Raw genomic sequence first — 26,794 nt, 5'->3', positions numbered from 1 at the left:
ATTCATTTTCATGAAGGTCACTCTTCCAGCTTCTGGGGAAAATGAGGACTAGATATGTTTTCTTTAATCTTCAGGGTCTCAGTTTCTCTCTCCTTGAATTACCTCTGAATAAGAACTCATGTCTCCCCAGGAACAAAAAATAAAGTATACGCATAGAACAATTTAATACATCAAGATGAAAAAGACAAATCTTCCAAATAAATTATAAAGTCTACAGAAATAGTTTTTTTTTTTTTTTTAAGAAAATTTATGCACAGTTCAGAGTAAAACGTTTAACTCATCAAGTTAAACCTTGATTCAGGTCACTGTCCTTCAGAGTTCTTCCCAAATCATAGGTTAATGCTGGCTTTATGCTCATGCAACTGAAAGGTCTATACAGAAGGTTTACAGAGCTAAGGAAGAGGCTCTACCAAAGATGAATTGAGTAGACAGAAAGATTCAGGCTTCGAAAGTAATCATCATTTTGGGTAGTTTCTTATTTGAGAGACATGCTGTCAACTGAGAAAAAATATTTCTGGAGAATTTATTAGGCATGGACACTTTATGAGGCACCCAGTCTTTTATAGCATTCACCCTCTGTGAGGCAGAGACAATTTTCTTCATTTTCCAGATGAGAAAACTGAAGAGTGGTTAAATAATTTTTCTAAGGCCGTAGAGATAGTAAATGGTAGAGATAGAATTTGTACTTAAGTCTTTGTAATTCCAAATACCATGCTTTTTCATTTATACCATGTGATCTCTTCCAAGTAGGCAGTAAAGATGGAGGAAATTCAAACTACGCTTGGTGAGAGGCAAGTTAGTGTAACACTGGTAGCCAACACGATGATTTCCAATGAAGGATCTTTATCATCATCTTACCTAAGAACTTTTGTAAGCATAAAGCAGGAAAATGTATAATAAAACTTGACACGTCTTTCACTTGCCCTGGATGAAGGAGTCATTCAAATAGATGTATGCTTACACTTTATGTTTTAAAAAGTTTTTGTCATCCCTATCATTCCTGCACAAAAACTTTTCCACCAAATTTGGAAGATTCACTAAAGGATATTGGGGAAAAAAATCACAATCTTCTCTTTTCTTTGATCAGTGACAGATTTCCAGCTGGGTGATATGTTTTTAAACAAATGGTTATTTGAATGAATCAATATTCGCTTTTAAAAAACTATACACAGTTTTCCAAAGCATAGATAATACGTGTAACTTTGGTTGGTCTGAATTCAAAGACCTATAGATATTTGAGACATATTATGTTTACTTCTGACATTGTCAGTTTTCATTTTAATAATCCTTTGTCTTTAATTTGAAACAAATGTATTTTAAATAGGAAAAGTCCTTTGGAATTTGCACTGACATGAAAGCATCTTAAGCTGTTTTCCCATGGTGATTTGCAAAATACTAGTACCTCAGTAAGCTATGGGGAAAAAATCCTTGATCCAGAAGTTTGGAAATTCAGCATAGTTTTTATCTCGTGCTTGGATATTTTTTAGCAAATGCATGCATATTAAAGTGTCTTAGAAGTCCTCTAATGAGAAACCCAAAATTTAGTTGATCATGGAATGAGCCGCCACTTCTTTGCTTCTAATACTGTATGGAACAAACTGGCAAATCCTGGTCTGTGAAGGTGCCTCCCAATGGAAAGGGTAGTCAGGTTGCCTTCTAAGTTTGAATATTAGGCCAATGACATTGGTTCTCCAAATATTGTTTAGAAATGTTGGTAATACAAAAATAAAATATCATCTGGCAAATCCATGAAATTAGCCCTGCTTAGAATTTGGGGCTATAGTAATATATGCATATGAAAACTTTATAGTTTAATTTTAAAACATACATGATTTTAAATTAAATTGAGTAATTTCTACTCTATTCTTGAGCTTTTAAGATTCATATGTTTCTTGATAAATTACATCTAATGGAAATACAATGAACAGTGTTAATCAAATGGAGCTCAGCTGTGTCTAACCTGGTGGGTGCATGTAAAGGGAAGCAAAAAAGAGCTTTTATTTCAGATGTTTTGCTCCTATAATCACATGAAGGATAAGCTCTGTGTAATTCAATGTTAGAATGGACATTAACTTGTTCCATGCTCTATGAACCTCAGACATTGTAGGATCTTCAGGGAATAACTGTGTTGGCTTTCTTTCAAAAAAGGGTATGAACATGAGTGATATATGATGCCTAGGGAGTCAGTTATTTATTTACTTATTTTAGACTACTAAACCAAATCTAAGAATCGTGATGATTCTCTTATTCAAAAGGGTATCAGATTAGCAAACAATCCTGGAATTTCCAAGAATTAAACCACAGTACCCCATTTTGTGAAAGCTCTTTACATAATCCCTATGCATACTTGACTCTGCTTGAAAACCTTTTGTCTAGTCAAAGACACTTTAATTCTTATTTGTTAATACAAGTAAAAGTGGATGAAAAGATGAAAGAAAGCAAGCAAATATGACAACTCTGTGAGCTAACAGACTTGTATGATTTATACCCAGTTTTTTTCCAGTATTATCACAGGACCAAGCACGTATTTTGAGGACCTAGTAGTTACTCCATAAAATGTAGTAGAAAAATTAGTGAATTAGTTAATAAATGACTGGTGGTAACTCGCAGTATTTTCTTCCCCCTCCGAACAGGAATGAGGTCATGATAAAAAGCCCATCAAAAATAACTCCACATTTTTAATTGGTTCATGATTGATTGTTCTGATTGGGGATTCTGTATGTTGAAAATCATCAATGTAAGAAAATACACTAATGCACATATGTGGTTATTTCTTGTACACAGTGTCATTATTACATTTTTATCAAGGTTTTTCTTCATTAAGATTTTTTTATACATATACATTTATTTTAAATCAGTGACAGTGATCATGCATAGTCAAGGGGACAATGTTCTTTATTCCCAAATCAAACTGTGGCATGATACCATCAGCTCTGATTCTAAATAATGTTGCCTATCTTACTATCATTTGCAGCCAGCTATTGCAAGCCACGATATCATGTTTATTAAAATTCACATTCCATGGGACACGCTGTGCAAGTATGCAGAGAGGCTGAATATCAGGATGCCCTTCAGGTACTTTCAAATTTTACTGTATTTTATCTCAATATGTATTAAAATGAGTCTATCTTTTGCATCACCTTAGAGCAACAAATGCAATCCCTTCTACAGAGAAAATGCTTTTTCTTTCAAAGTTTCAGTTATTCTGGACAGTTTTTTTTTTTTTTTTTTTTTTTTCCTTCCTAATTTGTTTGTCTAATTTGGTAAACTTTCTGATTCCCTGGACACTATGTCATTTCAAGGTGGACCTGCCTAGTGGGAAAGTAAAACAGTTATTTTCCATTTTAACTTACAACAATTCGCAAGATCAGTCTCACTTCTTATTTCATATGGGTGAGCAGAACCCTTCTTAGTTTTGTGGAAAGCCGAAAGTATAAGTGCATGGCATTTTCTTTGTATATAATTGTCCTCCGTATAGTCATTAGCAAGAATCATTTCTCAGGTAAATGCAACCAGGATGGTTTCTTAATTCTGTCCTCAATAACAAGAAATAAATGGCAATAGGAAGACTGCTTCTTTCAAGATTTTCCAGTCCTTCCTTTAGGCAAGTAAAGATTAACTAGGCATACATTTCCCTATATTGAGTATCTTGTGTTTTATGCAGAATGTGTCACTTTCCTCCATCATTTCTCACAGTAAAATTCAACAAAGCTCTTACTATGCAAAGTATTTACTCACATTGAAGACATGAACATGTACACTGATGTGGAGCTTAATATGCTTCCTCAGTTGCTAAGGTTTTAAAAGGTTAAGCACAAACAAATTGCCAAGTAGGAGCCTCTAGATAATGAATATAAGTGAAAATTAAGCACAATTCAAACATACGGAGAAATTTCTCAGATCTGGTAGCATGAAAGAGTCCAACTCTGGTAGAAGTGCTGATATTCTCAAATATTATGACAAACCTCCACAGTATTCAAGATAAAATGTGAGGTATTGAGCCTCATCTTCTTAGTCATTTAAAACACCTAGGGCTTCAAAGATGCAACCATAGTCATTGACCATAAATCAGAAATTAAGTATTGAAAACTACTGAGGAACCTTCTTGACAATATTAGAATTAAACACCTAAATTAGCTTATATTCATGCTTGGCTAAGGGTTTAAAAATTCTCTGTAGATTTCATATTTAGAATATATGCAAATAATTCCTCAAGGATCTTGGCAAAAAAGAATAAATTTTTTAAAAAAGATAAATAAAGGAAAAATATTATTTCCAATTCCTCAGCACCTTATAAAAATAATGAGTAAGACTCCTTTAAAAAACCCTGAGGTTTGTATATTTTTATGAAGTACCTCTGAAAGAAGCAAATAAGCACCTGTGAGATATTATTTGTGTTATGGTTAGAGAGTTTGAAGTTAGTAGAGGCTAGTTTCAATTCTGGTCATTATACTGAACTAATTTTGAGGGTACAGCTAGGTAAGTTTGCATTTGTGCTAAACAACATTTCTTGAGTTCTGGAATTTTTCTATCTTCACACTATATAACCTTCTAAAAAGTCTTTTAAAATACTTGACTTGGACTTATTACAGATGATGATAATGTATAATAATAATATGCTGATAATGGCAGAATACTTGCTCTTTGCTCAAATTTATTCTCTGGGCTGTGCATATTCATGTTATACAAAACCATGCAGCATAAAAACAGTGAAATAAATGTTAAACTCTCAAATAATTTTACAAGTAGCAATCTTCAAATTTAGCATAAATATGGTTAATAGTCACCTTTGTTTTTTCACAGTGGGAGTCAAACTTCATAAAAATATTCTGAAATTCAATTTGAAAACATTTTCTCTGAGCCTTACGAGTTTTCATAGCCTCCACTTTCTATCTTATGATTATAGTTGAAACACGTATAAAAAATATTCACTGAAGTATAATTTATAATTGTGAAAAATAAAATATTTCATATGCTATCATTAATGGATATAAGCAAATTAGAATACAACTTTGCAATGAAATATAGTTAGTTTATAAAATGAATGGTTACAAAGATTTCTTAGTGATTTTGGGGAAATATTAAATATAAAATTTTAAATAAAATACACAGCATATGCAATTATTCATACAAGGGATTTCAATCATGTAAAATATATAGCAATGCAATTTTAATGAAATAAAATAGGAGATTAAAAAGGATTGCTCCTGATAAATGGGATTGTGGTTCTGTTATTTTCTTTATATTCTTACAAAAGTATATATTTTCCACAAGTTTTAATTTGACTGCATTAATGTAAACACAGGATGCAAAAGAATGACACAAGATATGACCTAATTTTATCCTGATTTAATATCAGGATAAAATTATTACAGAAAAAAATCTAATAAATTAATCCTAATTTCAGGATCCTTCATCATGCCCCTTATTCTATGATTTCATCATTGTTTCTAAGCATCATAACTGAATTTATGTACAAACTAATTTCCTTGTAGATTAAAGAGGAAAAAGCCCTTAGCAACTATCATGAGCATGTCATTTTAGTACACATCAGTATAAAGTTCCGTTCAGGTTGAGTGAACATGGTATAAAATATGTTCACAGAGGCAGCATGTCTTCCACCTGCCTCCTCTAGACTTCATACAAAACGGATGTTTGCCATGATTCCAGAAGATTGGTTCCATTTTTTCTGTCCATTTTTGGCATTATTTAACTTAGATCTGGCACAGCCACCTGTTATTAAGATGTAATTATACTTTCATTCAATGGAATAGTGAATTATAAATACAACCTCAGTGTCTTGATTGGCTCAGGATAGTAGAACAAATTACCACAGACTGGATGTCTTACGCAACTAACATTTACTTGTCACAGTTCTGGATGCTGGAAGTCTGAGATCAAAGTGGCAGCATGGTTGGGCTCTGGTGAGGACCCTCTTTTGGGGTGTATCATCACATGGTAGAAGGAGGGCTAGCTAGCTCTCTGGCCTCTCCTGCAATTCATGAGGATTCCACCCTCATGGCCTAAGTACTTCCCAAAGGCCTCACCTCTAAGAACCATTAAGTACTGGAATTTTAACATGTGAATTTTGGGGGAATGCAACTGCCTTGTCTATTGCAATTGGTAACAAATGTTTACCTTACCCTTAATATTTGATTTTCATAATTTCAAAAATAGCTTTTCTTTCTTTAACACATGTTCATTCTGCAGTACTCTATCCAGGAAAAGTCTTACAGAGACAATGGGAACACATTCTATGGTGTAATACTTCTCATATTACTCTTTCCACCATCTCAGTTGGATTTTACTAATTTAGAAAACAATGGAAGTCAGAGTATGTTTGGCCTCTTCTTTTCCCTTCTTTCTGCCTTTTCAAATGAACTTCAAGGAACTCTTAGTGATGGAATAATTGTTATTTCGTTAACTTAGATTTAAAAAATCCTTATCACAAGACTTTCTTTGTTTCTCTTCCTAAGAAATACATTAAAAACATTCTCTTGCTGGATTCTGAATGACCTTCCTTTGTATGAAGTAGAGCTTAGGTCTTCGGGCTGTGTGCCACCAGTGTTCCTCTGTCCCAAGGGAGATTTTGAGGAGGATGCTTTCTTGACTCAGACCATTTTTTTAAAAAGTTATGTTCATTTTTAAATTGCTTGGTAGGAATTAATGTAAAAGAAGAGTTCTACTATATCCAAGGAAAAAATGAAAAAGGGGGAAAAACATGGAACATATGCAGTTACTATCCCTATTAATTGGTGTTTTGCCTGAAGTTTCTTCTTTATAATGTTTTTCAAGAAAAATATGATTATTGTATTGCGATTGTGGAAACCATTAGAAAATACCATGGAAATTCTCATGATTTACCAATAAAAATATTTTAAAATATGCAAATTTTCCAAAGTGTGTCAAAGTAATACTAGTTCAACAGGATCTTAAAGAAAGAATATACTGTGACCAAATTTGTTTCTGAATTTCTGAGTTAATAAATAAGAGTACTTACTGAAAATGTTTTTAGAGAAGTGGCTCTCAGTCTTTAGAGCACATTAAAATGACCTGGGAAATAATAAAAATGAAGTTTCTGGAACCTGCTCCCAGAGATTCTGGCATATTAGCTTTGGAATGGAATTGGGTATATAAAGTTTTAGCAAGCATTCCAAATGTTTGTGATGCCCATGGTAAGGAACTCTTGTCTTGGAGATTTAAATATTTTAATAGTCCTTATATATTTTATAAATTTCAAGAGACAGTTATAAATTGTATAGCTTTTTCCTAATTTCCATGTGATACTGGTGTTCTTGAGAAAACAGTTTGAGAACTGTTAGAACACGGAGTTCTTTCGAAACATCCTTCCAAATCAGTTTAAATAATGAATGTAACATTAACTAACTCCTTAGGAACTAACTTGTCATTTATTTACAATGTACAGGGGAAATTTGAGATAGCAGCCAACTCATAATAAGGGAATGCTATTCAAGCAGAAACTAAGTGGCAGAGTATTTTCGTGATGGCCAATCTAGTCTCCAATTGACAACTGTTAGCATATTCAAGAACAAACACTGACTTAAAATTAAATTATACAAAATAATAACCTAAATAGGAAACATATACATCTCTTTTTAGGATAATATTTTTTAAAAATTTATGCATTCAATATTTTGCTCATACAGAGCAGTTCCATATTTATTCATCTTTGAAACCGACCTGTCAGATTCAACAAAGAAAAGTTGCAAGATTTGTTAGCTATAACCTTTCTGCAAGTTTTTTTCTTCCTCCTTCTGTTATAAACATGAATCTTGAGCGTTTTATCTAAATTTTCTGCTTGGATGTATGTGTAAAATTTTAATTTGCATACATTTTTCTAGCCACTTCTTTCTTGACTTTTCTTTCAAAGTAAATATGATCTACATGTTGGACTTGATGTTTCAAATCTAACCAGGACAATTTCAAAGGTTTATAATAGTCTACATTTTCTGGTTTTTGCCATATCAGGAAGGACTTAGCCTGTGGCTTCTGCATTCCAGAAATGTCAGATCCTTTTAGCATTTTTCTTGTGATCCAAAGCTGATTCCTATTCATGCTTACCTCTCACACGTTAAGAGAGTTCAGCACATTTTAAGATAATTCAGTCATCCTGTGGCTTCTCAGATGGAGTGCCCAGATAGGGCCAACCTCACATTTTTTATCAAGCTCATTCGTCCGCAAATATTTTAAACAAAGCAAATTTTGGGGCTGTATTTTTAAAACATTAAGAGCTATCATTTTTATCATAATCGGGGTTAAACTTAGATCACTTTTTATGCAAAAATAATATGAAATATAAAATCTAAAGGGAGCCCAATCTATAAAATAGATAGGAGCATGGGGGTCAGGATTTCACCCAATTAACTGTCCTCCTCAGTTAGCCCCACAGGCATCTCTACATGTAGCCATTGACTGTGTTGAACTCTGGCTGGAAACAGTGGTTGAGACAATCATTTACTTATAATTTGAAGTGGTTGTTGTAATAGGTAGATAGATGACTGCAGCCTTGCCACAAGGTATAAAATAGCAGAACCTTTCAAATGAAAAATTAAGGGAAAAATAAAGCACTGTACATGAACAGTATGCAGTTACTAAATTACAGGATGGAAGATTATAGGTAGAAAAGGATTTGGCCCTGCACATTCATTTATACAGAAGAATTAAGGATAATTATAGTTTATTGTTTGCTTCCTGGATCAAAGATATGCGGTATATTGAGACTATAAAAACAAAATTTGCCCCCACCCAGAAAACCTCTCCACAAAGATAGAAAAGGAAGAAAACCATTTCGTTATTGAATAAACATTAAACCAGAATGTGATGCATATCATAGTCAATTCACTAAAATTTGTAAAGACAGAGGGAAATCTCATTTTTTAAATATAGCCAAACAAATACAACCTATTGCAAGCATATTCTTAAAATAAACAATAACTAGCCCTATATTAGTCTATTTTCATACTGCCGTAAAGAACATCCATGAGATTGGGTCATTTATAAATGGAAATAGTTTAATTGACTCACAATTCTGCATGGCTGGAGAGGCCTCGGGAAGCCTAACAATCATGGTGGAAGGGGAAGCAAGCACCACAAGGTAGCAGGAGAGAGAAGAAATGAAGGAGGAACTTCCAAACACTTATAAAACCCTCAGATCTCGTGAGAACTCACTCACTATCCTGTCGTGAGAACAGCATGGGGGAAACCTCTCCCATGATCCAATTACCTCCCCACCTCAACACCTGGGGATTACACTTCGAGATGAGATTTGGGTGGAAACACAAAGCCAAACCATATCAATCCCTTAAGTAAGAGGACTTGACAGCACCGTTCATCACTCATAGTTCATCATAGATTCACCTGGTAATTGGGCTGTTAATTAGTTTCATATGAAGAGAAATAAAACCTCTCATATCTTTTTGACAGGAGGTAGTTCTGCTACTTGGCTCAAGGCAGCCGCCAAAGTTAAGCTCCTACCTCTCACAGAAACTGGGGACAGGGGACTGCTATCTCCCTTCATGTTTGCATTTTGAAAAGATAGCCCCTAAATCCTGACAAAAGGCCCATCTCATTTTCTAAAGAATTAATATACATTTCAAAGACAGGAGAAAGTACTTATAATGGCAAGTTTTCTTAAGTTAATGCTCTCAGAAGAGAGAGGGAGGAGAAATTTGTTCCATTTTCAAGAGGGAGAATTAAGTCTGTTATTTTTCATTTTTATTTGTTCTTACCATATAAGTGTATTTCTATTCATCTAGTGTGACTTTCTCCATTTTCTTTACTTCTCCTAAAGCATTATCTCAATAGTTTCTTAATTGTTTAAGAGAAATATTCAGACCGTCAATAAAGATAGAGAGTAGTGTTCAGTTCAAATGCCAACCAACCCTCTCCATATTCTTTTATAATATTCCTAACCATATCCACTCCTGATAGTTACAGTTGTAACCTTCATCTCCTTTTAATGATGTCCCTGGATTTGTTTGATGCTGGAAATTATTTTATACCAATTTCCACAGTTGTGGTTTTTTGTTTTTTTTTTTAATACTGTATTTAGTAAGTGTTTATTAAATGAAAAATACTCTCTGGCACTGAATGAGATAAATGCAACTGTGAATTAAACAAAGGCTCATTCATTTATTCATTAGCTGTAAGTGAAAAGCTGTGTAACATCAGGGAAAATAGTGCAAGACAATCTATGTAGGGGTGGTTCTGAAGAAAAGATGAGTTTACTTTCTAGTAAGAATTGAGTGAAGTATGCACACAAGCTTTTGTATGTATTTGAAAAAAATGGAGAAGGATTTAAAGTGTGAGTTTAGGATACATATAACAAGCTTCAATGTTCCATATTTGAAGTTAGTGTTGGAATATGGCAGGGACAACTTTAAAATTATTTTCTGGCAATATGATTGCAGTGAAATATGGTATCTCCAAAAGTTTGCAGTGAAAGGGATTGCAATGAAATATGATATCTCCAAAAGTTTTCAAGTTTTCTAAGCAGCTAATAACATACTTAGGGCTAAATATCAGTTGTCCTATTAACCCTGCTTTCTAGGTACCACACCATAGAGCAGTTCACTGATCCTGTGAAATGAATTTTAGTGGTGGGGATAAAGAGGTATATTGGAAGAGCGAGAATCTCAGATTCCTGAGCTCCAACATGAGCATGTATAGAAAATTAGGAGATGTATTAATTATGTCATCTTAATTTTTAGTTTCTCTAAGAAATGCTATACCTCTACTTAAAACACTCAGTATCTTCTCCATTACTTTTCATCCGAAAACCTTATCATTAGCTGTTAAGGCCCATTATCATCTGTGCCTTGTCTACCATCCTCCACTCTTTTATCACAATCATCAACTTTTAGTATATACTCTAGCTATTACCAAATTGGCTGAAGTTATCTAAATCTTATAATACTTGATTTTGTCCCAATAACTACCTTATATGCTACTGCTACCTTTGTCTAGAATGTCATGCGTAACCTCTTTACCCAAAAGACTACTCCCATTCATGCTTCGAGATTCAATACAGGTGACATATCCTCTGGGACAACTTCCCTGTGTCCTTCATCCTCCACCTTTAAAAACTAATTGAGCTCCCTTTCTTGGGTATTTCCATAGCCTCTCTGTTTTCTTGCATTTTCACATTTTATTTTAACTGATGACTTCTCACCTCAACTATCAAGGAAGCTTCTTGAGGGCACAAACTGACCCTACCTCTTTTTTCTCTAAAGTTTTAGTGGTTATTACATATGTACTAAATGGATGTGTAGATGGATGGATGGAAAAATGAAAGGAGGGAGGGATGGATGGATGGCCGCGGTGGCTCAAGCCTATAATCCTAGCACTTTGGGAGGCCGAGACGGGCGGATCACGAGGTCAGGAGATCGAGACCATCCTGGCTAACACGGTGAAACCCCGTCTCTACTAAAAAATACAAAAAACTAGCTGGGCGAGGTGGCGGGCGTCTGTAGTCCCCGCTACTTGGGAGGCTGAGGCAGGAGAATGGCGTAACCCGGGGAGGCGGAGCTTGCAGTGAGCTGAGATGCGGCTACTGCGCTCCAGCCCGGGCGACAGAGCTAGACTCCGTCTCAAAAAAAAAAAAAAAAAAAAAAAAAAAAAGAAAATAATTCAGTTAGTACAAATTGAGTGGCAGAAGACAGACTTTCAATAAATAGAATTAAAAATAATTATATTTTTTGCAAAAATGGTCTGTTGATTTATTAGAGTGTCTTTGTTATTAGTATCTTAGATTCTGAAATTAAAACAATGTAAAGTTGATGTTCCTCATAGTATGCTGGGTTATTTCAAACATCTTGAGTTTCTTAAGCATGTAGAACTTGGGGTATAGAAATGCTCAATATAATTAAATGTTGTCATTCACTCATATCACTTTATTGTCCTGTAACTTTCCTCAGCTGTTTTCTATTATTTTTTCAGGAAAAAATGCTATTACACTGACGGGAGGAGCAAATCAATGGGCAGGTTGGTGGGTGATGAATCATTTCTTTATAACCACTTTTGTCATTTGGAAAAAACAGAAGAAGATATTTGATTCCCCATATCAGCAGTTGTAAATTGTAGAAAGAAAAATTCTATTGATTTGTCGAATTGATTTCCAAAATGACTTCTGCCAAATTGAATAACATTTAAAATCCGATAATCTTTTTGTTACAATTTATCATTACCATTCTTGGAATCTTCCCATGTTCTAATGTTATGGAAGGAGGCCTTTAATTGCAAGTTCACATGTTATAGTATCTTCATTTTAAAAATAGTTACAAGACCAGGATCGATGGTTAAATGATGACCCATAGTAACAGAACAATAAACCCAACAAAGACCTTCTGTATCATTCAGTCCAGTTCTCTCATTTGAAAGAAGTGGTAAAGACTAGTGTTCAGAGAGATGAGGTGCTTTGCCAAGGCCATATAACATCTTTTGAATTGCAGACTCACTCTTATTCTAACCCCAGAAGGTACCTCTCTTATCCTAGTATTGAAAATGCACTTTTGAAGAGCTTTACCTCAAAACATTAGCTCTTTACTTATTGTGGTAAGAATAACTATGGAAAAGGAGTTAATCAAACCACGACCCTGAAACAGAAGGAACACTCTTCCACCTGAATCATCTTGTCACTATTTAACTGGAAGAAATCAGCTTCCATTTAATTAATGCTCAAATAAAAAGCTTCTTACCCTTGGCAGTTTTCTGCACCTCGCCAAAGAATCAGTTAACAAAGATAAAGCATGTGAATGTGGTAGAGTATGCTCCATTAAATGATGTTGCAGGATGTATGTTACAAATCAGAATAACACAAAAGCTGGAATGACTGTAGAGTGTGAATAACAGACCATTTTAGGAAATGATTCAGTAAATCTAGTTTCTTTACCAAAGAAAATTGAATGTAATTTCAAACTTTATAAATCAGAATGGGAAAATGTTGGTCTCTTTTGAGCATTAATTTTAGGCATGGCAGTATTGAGTGACAAGAAAAGTAAATTATGGAGAAAAAACTTGAAATTAAGATGAATATTAAAGAAATTAGTACTGAAATAGCTTTTCCTCTTTAAATTAATGATGCTCCCTCAAGCAAGTCACATTTTTCTGTCAGGTTAACATATTTTCATTTAGAATGAGCTCTCATTTCCCATGTGGGTATTTGGTCCTGGTCTGTGTAGCAAATTCCCAGTCATTTTTGCTAATAAAATTAGTCATTGGAATATTATAATTTGCAAGTTTACAACTGCAGATTTTTCTTGTCTTTGCTCTGCGTATGTCTGCTTATTGTTGGATGGCTGATAAAATCTCTAGGTTTGCTTCAGTTTGCTACTGTAGAATTAGGGAGACTTTGCTACTACATAATTAGTGGGTTTTCTGTTAAACAAGAATCTTTCCTTTGGAGACTTGGGGAAGTACGTATTCTGTACATTAAAATTGGAACAAATGTCTGTTTATATAAAGCTATCATGACAAATGCATATACTAAATCCTAAAGAAACATTTTTAATAATGTAAAAAATGTTCTTTTCTCTGTTTTGGTCAAATTTAAAAGTAAACTAGAAAAATGAACACTATTATGTCTCATTACTTGTTTTATCTTTTATGTTTCTTATTTTCTGTGTAAGTTCATAAAATGAAAATTCAGTTATCAAATTATTCCAAGTGATTATTAAAATATCTTGAACCTTGCTACAGCCCGCCCCTGTTCATTTTACTTATAATAAGTAATTCTCTTTATTCTATGTCTTTGTGGATTCACGTGGGAGGGGTAGGGAATAAATAGAAAAGGAGTCTATAATATTATATAACGTTAAACTGAAAAAAATTACAAAATTTGTAAATTCAATCTGTAGACAGTTTGAAAAGTGGAAAATTGAAATCAAACATGGCCATTTAGTTTCACTTTTGCTTTTCTTTTCTTGAAGTGGGAAAAGTATTTTTCTCACATGCTAGTTTTGACTGGTACATATTTGGGGATAAATAATGTACAGGCAATTACCCAGCTTTTGAAGATCATCACTTCTCCAGCAGGTAGAGAGGAAATTGTTGTTTTTATTATCACTGCAATTTATTTTTTATTCACAATGCATTTTCACATTCAATTATTAAAGCATCTTAAACATGACTCGGCAAGGGAAGCAGAACAGAGAGTAACCAGTTTTGCAGGTTGGAAGACAAAAAAACACTCCCTTACCATCCCCACCCAAACCCCATGCCCTGCTTTCACAGCTGGTTTGGCAGAGTATGTGCTTCAGTCAAGTCCCTTTGACCATTTAATCCAGACTTATTTTCAGTTTTCATAGAATTCTCTTAGCTTTTCCCGGATTGTAGCAAATAAACCTAAAGCTCTATTTTTACATTATGCCATGATATCTTGAGTTTGCAAGATGTCCAACACAATAAACGTTTAGTAGAGTGTAGATAATGTATTAGATTACATTGGTGGCATAGTGATGGTACTTTTAGTAGTATAAATCATACATCATTATTATTATAAACATTTATTGAGAGCTTACTATGTTCTGTGCACTGTGGTGTCAGACAATAGTCATTTAATTCTCAAGATATTTCTTTTCAATTAAGAGAAGCAAAACTGAGTGAGGCTCAAAGGAATTACTAAGCTAGATCCTTGCATCCTGGTATTCAGATTTAGGCCAGCCATATTTCACTATTAGACTCCATTTACCCCTTCCTTCACAGGAAGTGTATGTGAAAACCTAAAATGATAATATTGTTTGTTTTCTGTTAACATCACAAATGATGGTCGGAAAACCCTTTTATTCCATTTCTTTTAAAGCTATTTAAAATTCACATTTATACCTACTTTGTTTATAATGTCAGAGCTACTAGAGCCTTGGCTGCTGTAGCCTGTCATCATTTTCTAAGTGTAATTAGAATGCCTCCTTTCATTTGATCCTCCTAGCCTCCTAATGAAGGAAAACAGATGGAATTACTCCCTCCCTTTAGAAACCAAGAACCTGAAGCTCAAAGATTAGAAATGTTTAGCTCAATTTCAATGACCAGCAAATTCAGCACTAGAACACTCATGTTCCAACTCTTATCCCACTGCTTTTTTTCAACTATGCTGTTTAAAAAGCTTGAGTAATTTCTGTGCAATCTATTCAATATTTTCTACATGTCTATACATCAGCCTCTCCAATGAAGTGATATTTTATCATTTTAAAGGCTGTCTTTGTAAAGAGAAGAAGCACCTCAAATACTATGTATTTGTTACTTTAGGCTAGAAAAAAAGTTTTGGTTTTTCCAAAACCAAAAATGATTTGATAAGTAAATGATAACCTTACTTGTCAATGGAAAAATCTAGACTTTCACATACTAAACTTTACCTTAGGATTTGATTATTATTTCAGATTACACATGGTAATTTTACCATAGTAGACTTGAGTGAAATAATTCCTGAGATAAAATATTTGCTGCCTGCACATTGCTATACTATTTTTTTTTTTCTGAAGTTCAAGCATAGTTGGCCAAAGAAATATTGAGGTGTGTTATATTTAACACTCCTCTATGAAAATATTCTATCCTGCTACTTGGACTTACTATTGCAGAAGAAGCCAAAAATTTCCCCAGATAGAAACTCATAGTGTGTAAATATTGCAAATGTGTTATTAAACACAGCTATTATTATAGTAAATCTGAATTTAGACTTTCAGAGTCAATCTCTGGAGTCAGTAGCTTTCTTCTGTTTCTATTTTCTTTGTAAAATAGATCTGATTTCAATCAGTATATATACCATAATAGAACTAGGTTATGAATGTAATCTAAAGCTGGAGCCAAAGTATCCTGATGTCAGATTTCCCAAACAGTGTCCAAATGGTATGTGCCGGGTGTCTATGCTAAACCCATTACTCAAAGTGTAGTCAGTGGTTAGCAACATGAGTGTCCTTTAGCAGCTATGTAGAAATGTGGAATCTCAATCCCCATCTCAGGCCTATTGAATTAGTATCTGCATTTTAACAAGATAATCAAGTTATTCCTATGCCCGTGAGAATCTTAAAAGTCCTGCAAAGGCTCTTTGCCTCAGTGTTCCTTATTGTTAATTACCAAGTCTAGAATAAAACACCAATTTGCAACTCTCCAGTAAAGTCAACATTACTTTTATTTTATGAGTGAGGAAACCGAGGTAAGAAGTTGAATAACTTGTACAAGTTTACGTGGCTAGTACAGTCCAATAAATAATAACTCAGTTTTGCTTGACTTTAAAATTTTGCTGTCTATCACATGACTTCCGGTGCCACTGAATGTGTCGCAGTCATTTATTTATTTTCAGTTTCCACTTTTCTAGACCTGCAATGCTATTTGCTTTAAAAAAGCAGGGAGTAATGTCTCTCTCTCTTTCTCTCTCTCTCTCTCTCTCTCTACATACATGTATACACACACCATTTTAATAAATATGTTTTGCTACTTTTTTAAAACAAACAAAAATCACTCTTTCTGGCCGGGCGCAGTGGCTCATGCCTGTAATCCCAGCACTTTGGGAGGCCAACACTGGTGGATCTCGAGATCTGGAGATCGAGACCATCCTGGCCAACATGGTGAAGCCTCATCTCTACCAAAAAAAAAAAAAAAAAAGTACAAAAATTTGCTGTACTTGGTGGCATGCACCTGCAGACCCAGCTACTCGGGAGGCTGAGGCAGGAGAATCGCTTGAACCCTGGAGGTGGAGGTTGCAGTGAGCCAAGATTGCACCACCGGACCCCAGCTTGGTGACAGAGCAAGACTCTGTCTCAAAGAAAAAAATAAAAACAGAAAACCTCTTTCCTACCACCATCTTTATGTATCCTGTTTCTGAAATCTTTTCCACAATTATTTTATTTTTAATGAGGATGACATAGTTGTCATGAAAGAGTTTAAACAACTGCAAGATTTGAGATTTGGTTTGCTTTGCTATTTTCTTCTTTTGTGTGGGAGCAGAAGCAATGCACATGTATGTGTGGTGTATGTAGGTTTGTGTATCTCTTTTTGGAGAAGTTTTTTTGTACTTAAGGGAATTGTAGTGGAAGGTAGTCACAGCTTTGAAGTACAACTTAATATAGTTCTAAATTTTGACTTCATTCCAGGATGCAAACTTACTTTAGAAGAATCAAAAACTGGATGGCCCAAAACCCAATGGTTCTTGACAAGTCAGCTTTTCCAGACTTAGAGGAGTCAGACTGCTATACTGGCCCCTTCAGCCGTGCACGGATTCACCAGTGAGTTCTCTTTTTTCATACTGCCTGCCTTTATACCTTTTATGATGTGGGGCTTGTTTATAGAACAAAAACACCTGGAACCATTTCCATTGTTTACCAAATATGTCCGACAACTTATCATTGTATTAAAATACACACTTAACTTATAAACAACACTAAGTGAATGTTATTAATTCATCATCAATTTGATGATTTAGAGACATTCGATAGTGAATAAGTAATTGTAGACACATGGACTGGTAGTCTAGCTTCTAACACTTTAAAAATAATTACTGTAGTAGTGAACCAGTTAAAATAACAATAATGTTAATAATAATAGGATTACTGTTCATTAGCATGTTTGAGTAATAGATTGCTGTGATAAATAAATTATAATTATAATTGCTTCAATTAACATATATTTAATTAAGCTATCTATTTTAGTTCAATCTTATTAAACTAAATTGAACTAAATTTAGAAAATTTGTAAAGAGATTTGTTGCATTACTTTCTCTCCATCTACCTACCTACCATACCTATTTATTGATTCATGTTTTCAATCAACTAGTATTTATTGTGTTTCTACATCACACAGGTTGTGTATATAAAGGAACTTATGACACAGTTTCTATCTTCAGTGTATGTCCAGTCTAATGGGACAGACAAAAATGTAAATTTGTAATTAACTGGGATAAACATAAAGATAGGAAAAGGCATGATGTATTAAAGGACTATAGCTATAGGGCCTACTTTGCTATAGGCCATTCTGAATTGAGCTATATTCTGGGAGGCAGGAAATTGAAAGGGTGGATAAAACAGAATTCCAGACCACCAAACATGTAACACAGCCATCAATCAATGGAAAACCCTCCTTTTCCCAGTAGTCTATTTATCTCGTTGCTTATTCCTGGAGGTGTAACTAGAAGCATGCTTTCTAATTCCAATGATATTGTAATGGCAGAAGGAGTAAAATTCCAAATGACTGTTGGCTTTAGAGACAGGTCAAAGTTTCATTGAAGTTTCTTCAGCCTTTTACTGGACTTTTTCAGGACCTTTAAGGATCTGTGATACACCAAATGAAAAACATTCTACTCTTTTTTTTTTTTCTTGTTTTAATAAAGAAACCAGAGTAATCTTTGGAAAATATCAGCCGCATCATAAAACCACCTTGCTTAAGACTCTGAAACAGCTTCCCATTTGTACTTTCAATAAAATTCAAATTTCTTATTTTTTACTAAGTGGGCATAGATGCTGTAGTTACTGCCCAGCACTATCACTCCATCTTCTGCATTTTTTTCCACCATTTACTCACTCCAGCCATACAAGACTTGGTTCTATCCATTGAAAGCTCAAGCTTAGTTCCAGCTCAGAGTCTTTGTTCTTGCTGTTCTCATTGTTTGCCATGCTCTACCCCAAATCTTCATATGGCATAGTCCTTCTTGTCATTCACCTCCCACTCAAACATCACCACCTCCAAGAGACTGGCTCTGAAAATGTGACCTAAATTGCCCTTGTCCAAGTCATTTTCTATCCCAGTATACTGTTTCATTTTTCTTCATAGGAATTATTTGAAATTATATTATTTACTTTTTACTTATGCATCAGCTATTTCATCTCTCTATAATGTAACTCCATGAAAAATTGAATTGATCTGCTTAAAAATTACTTGTTCAGGGAATGCTGAATCAACTTAATGGTGAAAGAGGCAGGTGGACATTCCTTCTGCTACCTACAATTAACAGGACCCTGAATCTGGTACATCCAAGTATGGAGATAAGAATACTAGAGGAATTCAGAGTCTAATCAAATAGACACATGTGCATATTAACTTAAAGGAGGCAGAGTAAAGTCAATGTATTAAGAAAGATGGAAATAAAATGCACATTTTGTAAGAGAGAGAGCATCACATCCAAAGGAGAGGATCTGGAATGCCTTTTCAAAGGAAATAGCTCTTTTTGTCAGGTAAAAATATGGAGTGGCGTGGGGAGAGAAGAAGAAACAGAGCAAAATCTAAAGGAAAAGAAGCATAGGATTTTAAGCTGATGATATTATGTTGGTTCAACATTACTTTTTTTTTTTATTCCTGACATTATTTTTTATTTAGTGATATCTTTTTCTTTTTTATTATACTTTAAGTTCTAGGGTACATGTGCACAATGTGCAGGTTTGTTACACGTGTATATATGTGCCATGTTGGTGTGCTGCACCCATTAACTCATTATTGACATTAGGTATATGTCCTAATGCTATCCCTCCCCCCACCCCCACATAGGACCCAGTGTGTGGTGATCCCCTTCATGTCTCCAAGTGATCTCATCGTTCAGTTCCCACCTATGAGTAAGAACATGCGGTATTTGGTTTTCTGTTCTTGTGATAGTTTGCTGAGAATGATGGTTTCCAGCTACATCCATGTCCCTACAAAGGACATGAACTCATCCTTTTTTATGTCTGCATAGTATTCCATGGTGTATATGTGCCACATTTGCTTAATCCAGTCTGTCACTGATGGACATTTGGGTTGATTCCAAGTCTTTGCTATTGTGAATAGTGCTGCAATAAACATACGTGTGCATGTGTCTTTATAACAGCGTGACTTATAATCCTTTGGGTATATCCCCAGTAATGGGATGGCTGGGTCAAATGGTATTTCTAGTTCTAGATCCTTGAGGAATTGCCACACTGTTTTCCACAATGGTTGAACTAGTTTACAGTCCCACCAACAGTGTAAGTGTTCCTATTTCTCCACATCCTCTCCAGCAGCTGTTGTTTCCTGATTTTTTAATGATTGCCATTCTAACTGGTGTGAGATAGTATCTTATAGTGATTTTGATTTGCATTTCTCTGATGGTGAGTGATGATGAGCATTTTTTCATGTGTCTGTTGAATGTATAAATGTCTTCTTTTGAGAAGTGTCTGTTCATATCCTTTGCCCACGTTTTGATGGGGTTGTTTGTTTTTTTCTTGTAAATTTGATTGAGTTCTTTATAGGTTCTGGATGTTAGCCCTTTGTCAGATGAGTAGATTGTAAAAATGTTCTCCCATTCTGTAGGTTGCCTGTTCACTCTGATGGTAGTTTCTTTTGCTGTGCAGAAGCTCTTTAGTTTAATTAGATCCCATTTGTCAATTTTGGCTTTTGTTGCTGTTGCTTTTGGTGTTTTAGACATGAAGTCCTTGCCCATGCCTATGTCCTGACCTAGGTTTTCTTCTAGGATTTTTATGGTTTTAGGTCTAACATTTAAGTCTCTAATCCATCTTGAATTAATTTTCATACAAGGAGTAAGGAAAGGATCCAGTTTCAGCTTTCTACTTATGGCTAGCCAATTTTCCCAGCACCATTTATTAAATAGGGAATCCTTTCCCCATTTCTTGTTTTTGTAAGGTTTGTGAAAGATCAGATGGCTGTAGATGTGTGGTATTATTTCTGAGGGCCTTGTTCTGTTCCATTGGTCTACATCTCTGTTTTGGTACCAGTACCTGTTTTGGTTACTGTAGCCTTGCAGTATAGATTGAAGTCAGGTAGCATGATACCTCCAGCTTTGTTCTTTTGGCTTAGGATTGTCCTGGCAATGCGGGGTCTTTTTTGGCTCCATATGAACTTTAAAGCAGTTTTTTCCAATTTTGTGAAGAAAGTCATTGGTAGCTTAATGGGGATGGCAAAGAATCTATAAATTACCTTGGGCAGTATGGGCATTTTCACAATATTGATTCTTGCTATCCATGAGCATGGTATGTTCTTCCATTTGTTTGTGTCCTCTTTTTTTTCACTGAGCAGTGGTTTGTAGTTCTCCTTGAAGAGGTCCTTTACATCCCTTGTAAGTTGGATTCCTAGGTATTTTATTCTCTTTGAAGCTATTGTGCATGGGAGTTCATTCATGATTTGGCTCTCTGTTTGTCTGTTACTGGTGTATAAGAATGCTTGTGATTTTTGCACATTGATTTTGTATCCTGAGACTTTGCTGAAATTACTTTCAGCTTAAGGAGATTTTGGGCTGAGACAATGGGGTTTTCTAAATATACAATCATGTCATCTGCAAACAAGGAAAATTTGACTTCTTCTTTTCCTAACTGAATACCCTTTATTTCTTTCTCTTGCCTGATTGCACTAGCCAAAACTTCCAACACTATATTGAATAGGAGTGGTGAGAGAAGGCATCCCTCTCTTGTGCTAGTTTTCAAAGGGAATGCTTCCAGTTTTTGCCCATTCAGTATGATATTGACTGTGGGTTTGTCATAAATAGCTCTTATTATTTTGAGATACGTTTCATCAATACCGAATTTATTGAGCGTTTTTAACATGAAGGGCTGTTGAATTTTGTCAAAGGCCTTTTCTGCATCTATTGACATAATCATGTGGTTCTTGTCATTGGTTCTGTTTATATGCTGGATTACGTTTATTGATTTGCATATGTTGAACCAGCCTTGCATCCCAGGGATGAAGCCCACTTGATCATGGTGGATAAGCTTTTTGATGTGCTGCTGTATTCAGTTTGCCAGTATTTTATTGAGGATTTTTGCATCGATGTTCATCAGGGATATTGGTCTAAAATTCTCTTTTTTTGTTGTATCTCTCTCAGACTTTGGTATCAGGATGATGTTGGCCTCGTAAAATGAGTTAGGGAGGATTCCCTCTTTTTCTATTGATTGGAGTAGTTTCAGAAGGAATGGTATCAACTCTTCCTTGTACTTCTGGTAGAATTTGGCTGTGAATCCTTCTGGTCCTGGACTTTATTGGTTGGTAGGCTATTAATTATTGCCTCAATTTCAGAGCCTGCTATTTGTCTATTCAGGGATTCAACTTCTTCCTGGTTTAGTCTTGGGAGAGTGGAAGTGTCCAGGAAATTATCCATTTCTTCTAGGTTTTCTAGTTTATTTGTGTAGAGGTGTTTATAGTACTCTGTGATGGTAGTTTGTATTTCTGTGGGGTCGGTGGTGATATCCCCTTTATCATTTTTTATTGCATTTATTTGATTCTTCTCTCTTTTCTTCTTTATTGGTCATGCTAGCGGTCTGTCGATTTTGTTGATCTTTTAAAAAACCAGCTCCTGGATTCATTGATTTTTTGGAGGGATTTTTGTGTCTCTATCTCCTTCATTTCTGCTCTGATCTTAGTTATTTCTTGCCTTCTGCTAACTTTTGAATGTGTTTGCTCTTGTTCTCTAGTTCTTTTAATTGTGATGTTAGGGTGTCAGTTTTAGATCTTTCCTGCTTTCTCTTGTGGGGATTTAGTGCTATAAATTTCCCTCTACACACTGCTTTAAATGTGTCCCAGAGATTCTGGTATGTTGTATATTTGTTCTCATTGCCTTCAAAGAACATCTTAATTTCTGCATTCATTTTGTTATGTACCCAGCAGTCGTTCGGGAGCAGGTTGTTCAGTTTCCATGTAGTTGAGCGGTTTTGATTGAGTTTCCTAGTCCTGAGTTCTAGTGTAATTGCACTGTGGTCTGAGAGACAGTTTGTTATAATTTCTGTTCTCTTACATTTGCTGAGGAGTGCTTTACTTCCAAATATGTGATCAATTTTGGAATAAGTGTGATGTGGTGCTGAGAAGAATGTATATTCTGTTGATTTGGGGTGGAGAGTTCTGTAGATGTCTATTAGGTCCGCTTGGTGTGGTGTTGAGTTCAATTCCTGGATATCCTTATTAACTTTCTGTCTCGTTGATCTGTCTAATGTTGACAGTGGGGTGTTAAAGTCTCCCATTATTATTGTATGGGAGTCTAAGTCTCTTTGTAAGTCTCTAAGGACTTGCTTTATAAATCTGGGTGCTCCTGTATTGGGTGCATATATATTTAGGATAGTGAGTTCTTCCTGATGAATTGATCCTTTTACCATTACGTAATGGCCTTCCTTGTCTCTTTTGATCTTTGATGGTTTAATGTCTCTCATTAGAGACTAGGATTGCAACCCCTGCTTTTTTTTTGTTTTCCATTTGCTTGGTAGATCTTCCTCCATCTCTTTATTTTGAGCTTATGTGTGTCTGCATGTGAGATGGGTCTCCTGAATACAGCAAACTGATGGGTCTTGACTGTTTATCCAGTTATCTAGTCTGTGTCTTTTAATTGGTCCATTTAGTTCATTTACATTTAAGGTTAATATTGATATGTGTGAACTTGATCCTGTCATTATGATATTAGCTGGTTATTTTGCTTGCTACTGGATACAGTTTCTTTCTATCATTGATAGACTTTACATTTTGACATGTTTTTGCAATAGCTGGTACCTGTTGTTCCTTTCCATGTTTAGTGCTTCCTTCAGGATCTCTTGTAAGGCAGGCCTGGTGGTGACAAAATCTCTAAGCATTTGCTTGTCTGTAAAGGATTTTATTTCTCCTTCACTTATGAAACTTAGTTTGGCTGGATATGAAAATCTGGGTTGTAAATTCTTTTCTTTAAGAATGTTGAATATGGGCCCCCACTCTCTTCTGGGTTGTAGAGTTTCTGCTGAGAGATCTGCTGTTAGTCTGATGGGCTTCCCTTTGTGGGTAACCCAACCTTTCTCTCTGGCTGCCCTTAACATTTTTTCCTTCATTTCAACTTTGGTGAATCTGACAATGTGTGTCTTGGAGTTGCTCTTCTTGAGGAGTATCTTTGTGGCGTTCTCTGTATTTCCTGAATTTGAATGTTGGCCTGCCTTACTAGGTTGGGGAAGTTCTCCTGGATGATATCCTGCAGAGTGTTTTCCAACTTGTTTCCATTTTCCCTGTCACTTTCACGCACCCCAATCAGACATAAATTTGGTCTTTTCATATAATCCCATACTTCTTGGAGACTTTGTTCATTTCTTTTTACTTTTTTCTCTACATTTCTCTTCTTGCTTCATTTCATTCATTTGATTTTCAATCGCTGATACTCTTTCTTCCAGTTGATTGAGTCAGTTACTGAAGCTTGTGCATTTGTCATGTAGTTCTCGTGTCATGGTTTTCATCTCTATCAGTTATTTTAAGGACTTCTCCACATTGGTTATTCTAGTTAGCCATTTGTCAAATCTTTTTGCAATGTTTTTAGTTTCTTTGCACTGATTACATAGTTCCTCCTTTAGCTCTGAGAAGTTTGATCGACTGAAGCCTTCTCCTCTCAACTCGTCAAAGTCATTCTCCATCCAGCTTTGTTCCATTGCTGGTGATGAGCTGCCTTCCTTTCGATGGGGAGATGCCCTCTGATTTTTTGAATTTCCAGCTTTTCTGCACTTTTTTTTCCCCATCTTGGTGGTTTTATCTGTCTTTGGTCTTTGATGATGGTGAGGTACTGATGGGGTTTTGGTGTGGGTGTCCTTTCTGTTTGTTAGTTTTCTTTCTAACTGTCAGGACCCTCAGCTGTAGGTCTGTTGGAGTTTGCTTGAGGTCCACTCCAGACCCTGTTTGCCTGGGTATCAGCAGCAGAGGCTGCAGAACATAGAATATTGCTGAACAGCGAGTGTTGCTGTCTGATTCCTGCTCTGGAAGCTTCGTCTCAGGGGTGTGCCCCGCCATGTGAGGTGTGAGGTGTTGGTCTGCACCTAGTAGGGGATGTCTCCCAGTTAGGCTACTCAGGGCTCAGGGACCCACTTGAGCAGGCAATCTGTCCGTTTTCAGATCTCAACCTCCATGCTGGAAGATCCACTACTCTCTTCAATGCTGTCAGGCAGGGGCATTTACCTCTGCCACAGTTTCTGCTGCTTTTTGTTTAGCTCTGCCGTGTCCCCAGAGGAGGAATCTACAGAGGCAGGCTGGCCTCCTTGATCTGTGGTGGGCTCCACCGGATTAAAGCTTCCTGGCGGCTTTGTTTACCTACTTAAGCCTCAGCAATGGCGGGCGCCCCTCCCCCAGCCTTGCTGCTGCCTTGCAGTTAGATCTCAGACTGCTGTGCTAGCAATGAGGGAGGCTCCATGGGCATGGGACCCTCTAGGCCAGGTGTGGGATATAATTTCCTGGTGTGCCGTTTGCTAAGACCATTGGTAAAGTGCAGTATTAGGGTGGGAGTTACCCGATTTTCCAGGTGTTGTGTGTCTCACTTTCCTTTGGCTAGGAAAAAGAATTCCCTTCCCCCTCGCGCTTCCCAGGTGAGGCGATGCCTCGCCCTGCTTCAGCTCTCGCTGGTCGGGCTGTACCCGCGGACCAGCGCCAACTGTCCGACATGCCCCAGTGAGATGAACTCGGTACCTCAGTTGAAAATGCGGAAATCACCCGTCTAGGTGTCGCTTACGCTGGGAGCTGGAGGCTGGAGCTGTTCCTATTCGGCCATCTTGGGCGCGCCCTCCCAACATTACTTTTAATGGCAAAAACTGCAATTACATTTGCACTAACCTAAATATTATGCAAATTGACAGAGGATTGGGTAAAAGAAAGCAGAGCTGTTAGACATATAAAACTGAAGACATAAAGCTGAAGAGTAGGTTGGAATGCAAGTACTGAGAGCCTTGGAGGAAAATAAGAAATTTAATGATGCTTGTAGAGAAAAGCTGTTGGCACACTAAAAGTAAGGGAGTGTTCTAAAAATCAGAGCTGTGCATGAAAAGTCAGGTGGAAAAATGCATGGCAAGTTAGGAGGATGTTCTACTCATGTTCTAGGCAAGAGGCAATGAGACCCAGAACAAAAGCTGGAGAGAGACAGTTTAGTCAGAAAAGTTACACAGTTTGCCATCTGTTTGAATATGAAGAGTGTAGATGAAGGAACTAGCACAGAAGACCTACTAATTCAGTACTGCGTGCTTGACACAGTGGTGATTTATCACTCGCATAGATAAACTAGAAACAGAAAGTATCAGAAGTTGAGCAAGACCCAGGACACTTCAATTTTTTCGAGGTTCCCAGCATACTATAAAGTAAATACTGAAACAGACCCTTCCATTCCTTTTGAGCTCATGCTTTTGCTCTTCCATCATTGGCTCTCAAATGATTCTTCATTGCTGCTCTTCCCATGGGGACAATAAAAAAGCATCAAGGGAAAGGTAGGATGATTGTTCATTGTTAAGGCTCTGAAAACGAGATAAGCTGCATTAGAAAGCATGGTATGGGGGATAACATCAATTTTTGATGTGTTCTATTTGAAAATATATTGCTTAAGGTAGTATAAAATGTATTGGAGCCAATGGGCCATCTAGTCTGTCCTTGTTCCATGTGAAATAAGAAATAGGAGCACCTAGAATCCCTTATAAACTGAAAGAAGATAACAAAGTGAATATTTGATAATGCCTTGTATTATTTATGAGTGAATTCTTTTTCTCTGTCCCTTTTTTTTTTTAAAGAGGATGATTTCCCTTCTGATTTACTGTGCTTCACATGCATTAGCTTTAATGGAACTTGTAACTATTACTGGATTCTGTGTTCTGCTTTTAATATTAAAACAAATCCCCTCATCTTAACAGCTTCATAATAAATAATAAAGACACCTTCTTCAGCAATGCTACTCGAAGCAGAATAGTCTATCACATGCTGGAGCGCACCAAATATGAAAATGGAATATCAAAAGTGGGTAAGAACATTAAATAATAACAGAGTGGAACTTACTGTTACTATTTATATCCAGAATTACTATTTTTTTAACAACTGAAATTTTGCTTTAATTCATTTAATAGATGTGTATAACATATTGAACACAAAC

At 35.8% G+C, this 26,794-nt stretch overlaps 1 protein-coding gene across 3 annotated transcripts in view; it reads left to right on the top strand.

The window, feature by feature from the left end:
- The window catches only part of ANO3 (anoctamin 3), a 474,227-nt gene that overhangs the window by 322,297 nt on the left and 125,136 nt on the right, over nt 1-26,794 (top strand). For all 3 annotated transcript variants that reach the window (XM_026454059.1, XM_023230338.2, XM_023230340.2), the window contains 4 exons: nt 2,975-3,075; nt 11,959-12,003; nt 17,103-17,234; nt 26,559-26,665. In XM_026454059.1, coding sequence (XP_026309844.1) covers nt 2,975-3,075; nt 11,959-12,003; nt 17,103-17,234; nt 26,559-26,665 — 385 coding nt within the window. The remainder of the gene's footprint in view (nt 1-2,974; nt 3,076-11,958; nt 12,004-17,102; nt 17,235-26,558; nt 26,666-26,794) is intronic.

Source organism: Piliocolobus tephrosceles, chromosome 13 (assembly GCF_002776525.5).
Source record: "Piliocolobus tephrosceles isolate RC106 chromosome 13, ASM277652v3, whole genome shotgun sequence".
Classification (NCBI taxonomy): domain Eukaryota; kingdom Metazoa; phylum Chordata; class Mammalia; order Primates; family Cercopithecidae; genus Piliocolobus; species Piliocolobus tephrosceles.
Note: the sequence above shows the minus strand (reverse complement) of the source record. Positions and strands in the feature narration are given on the sequence as shown.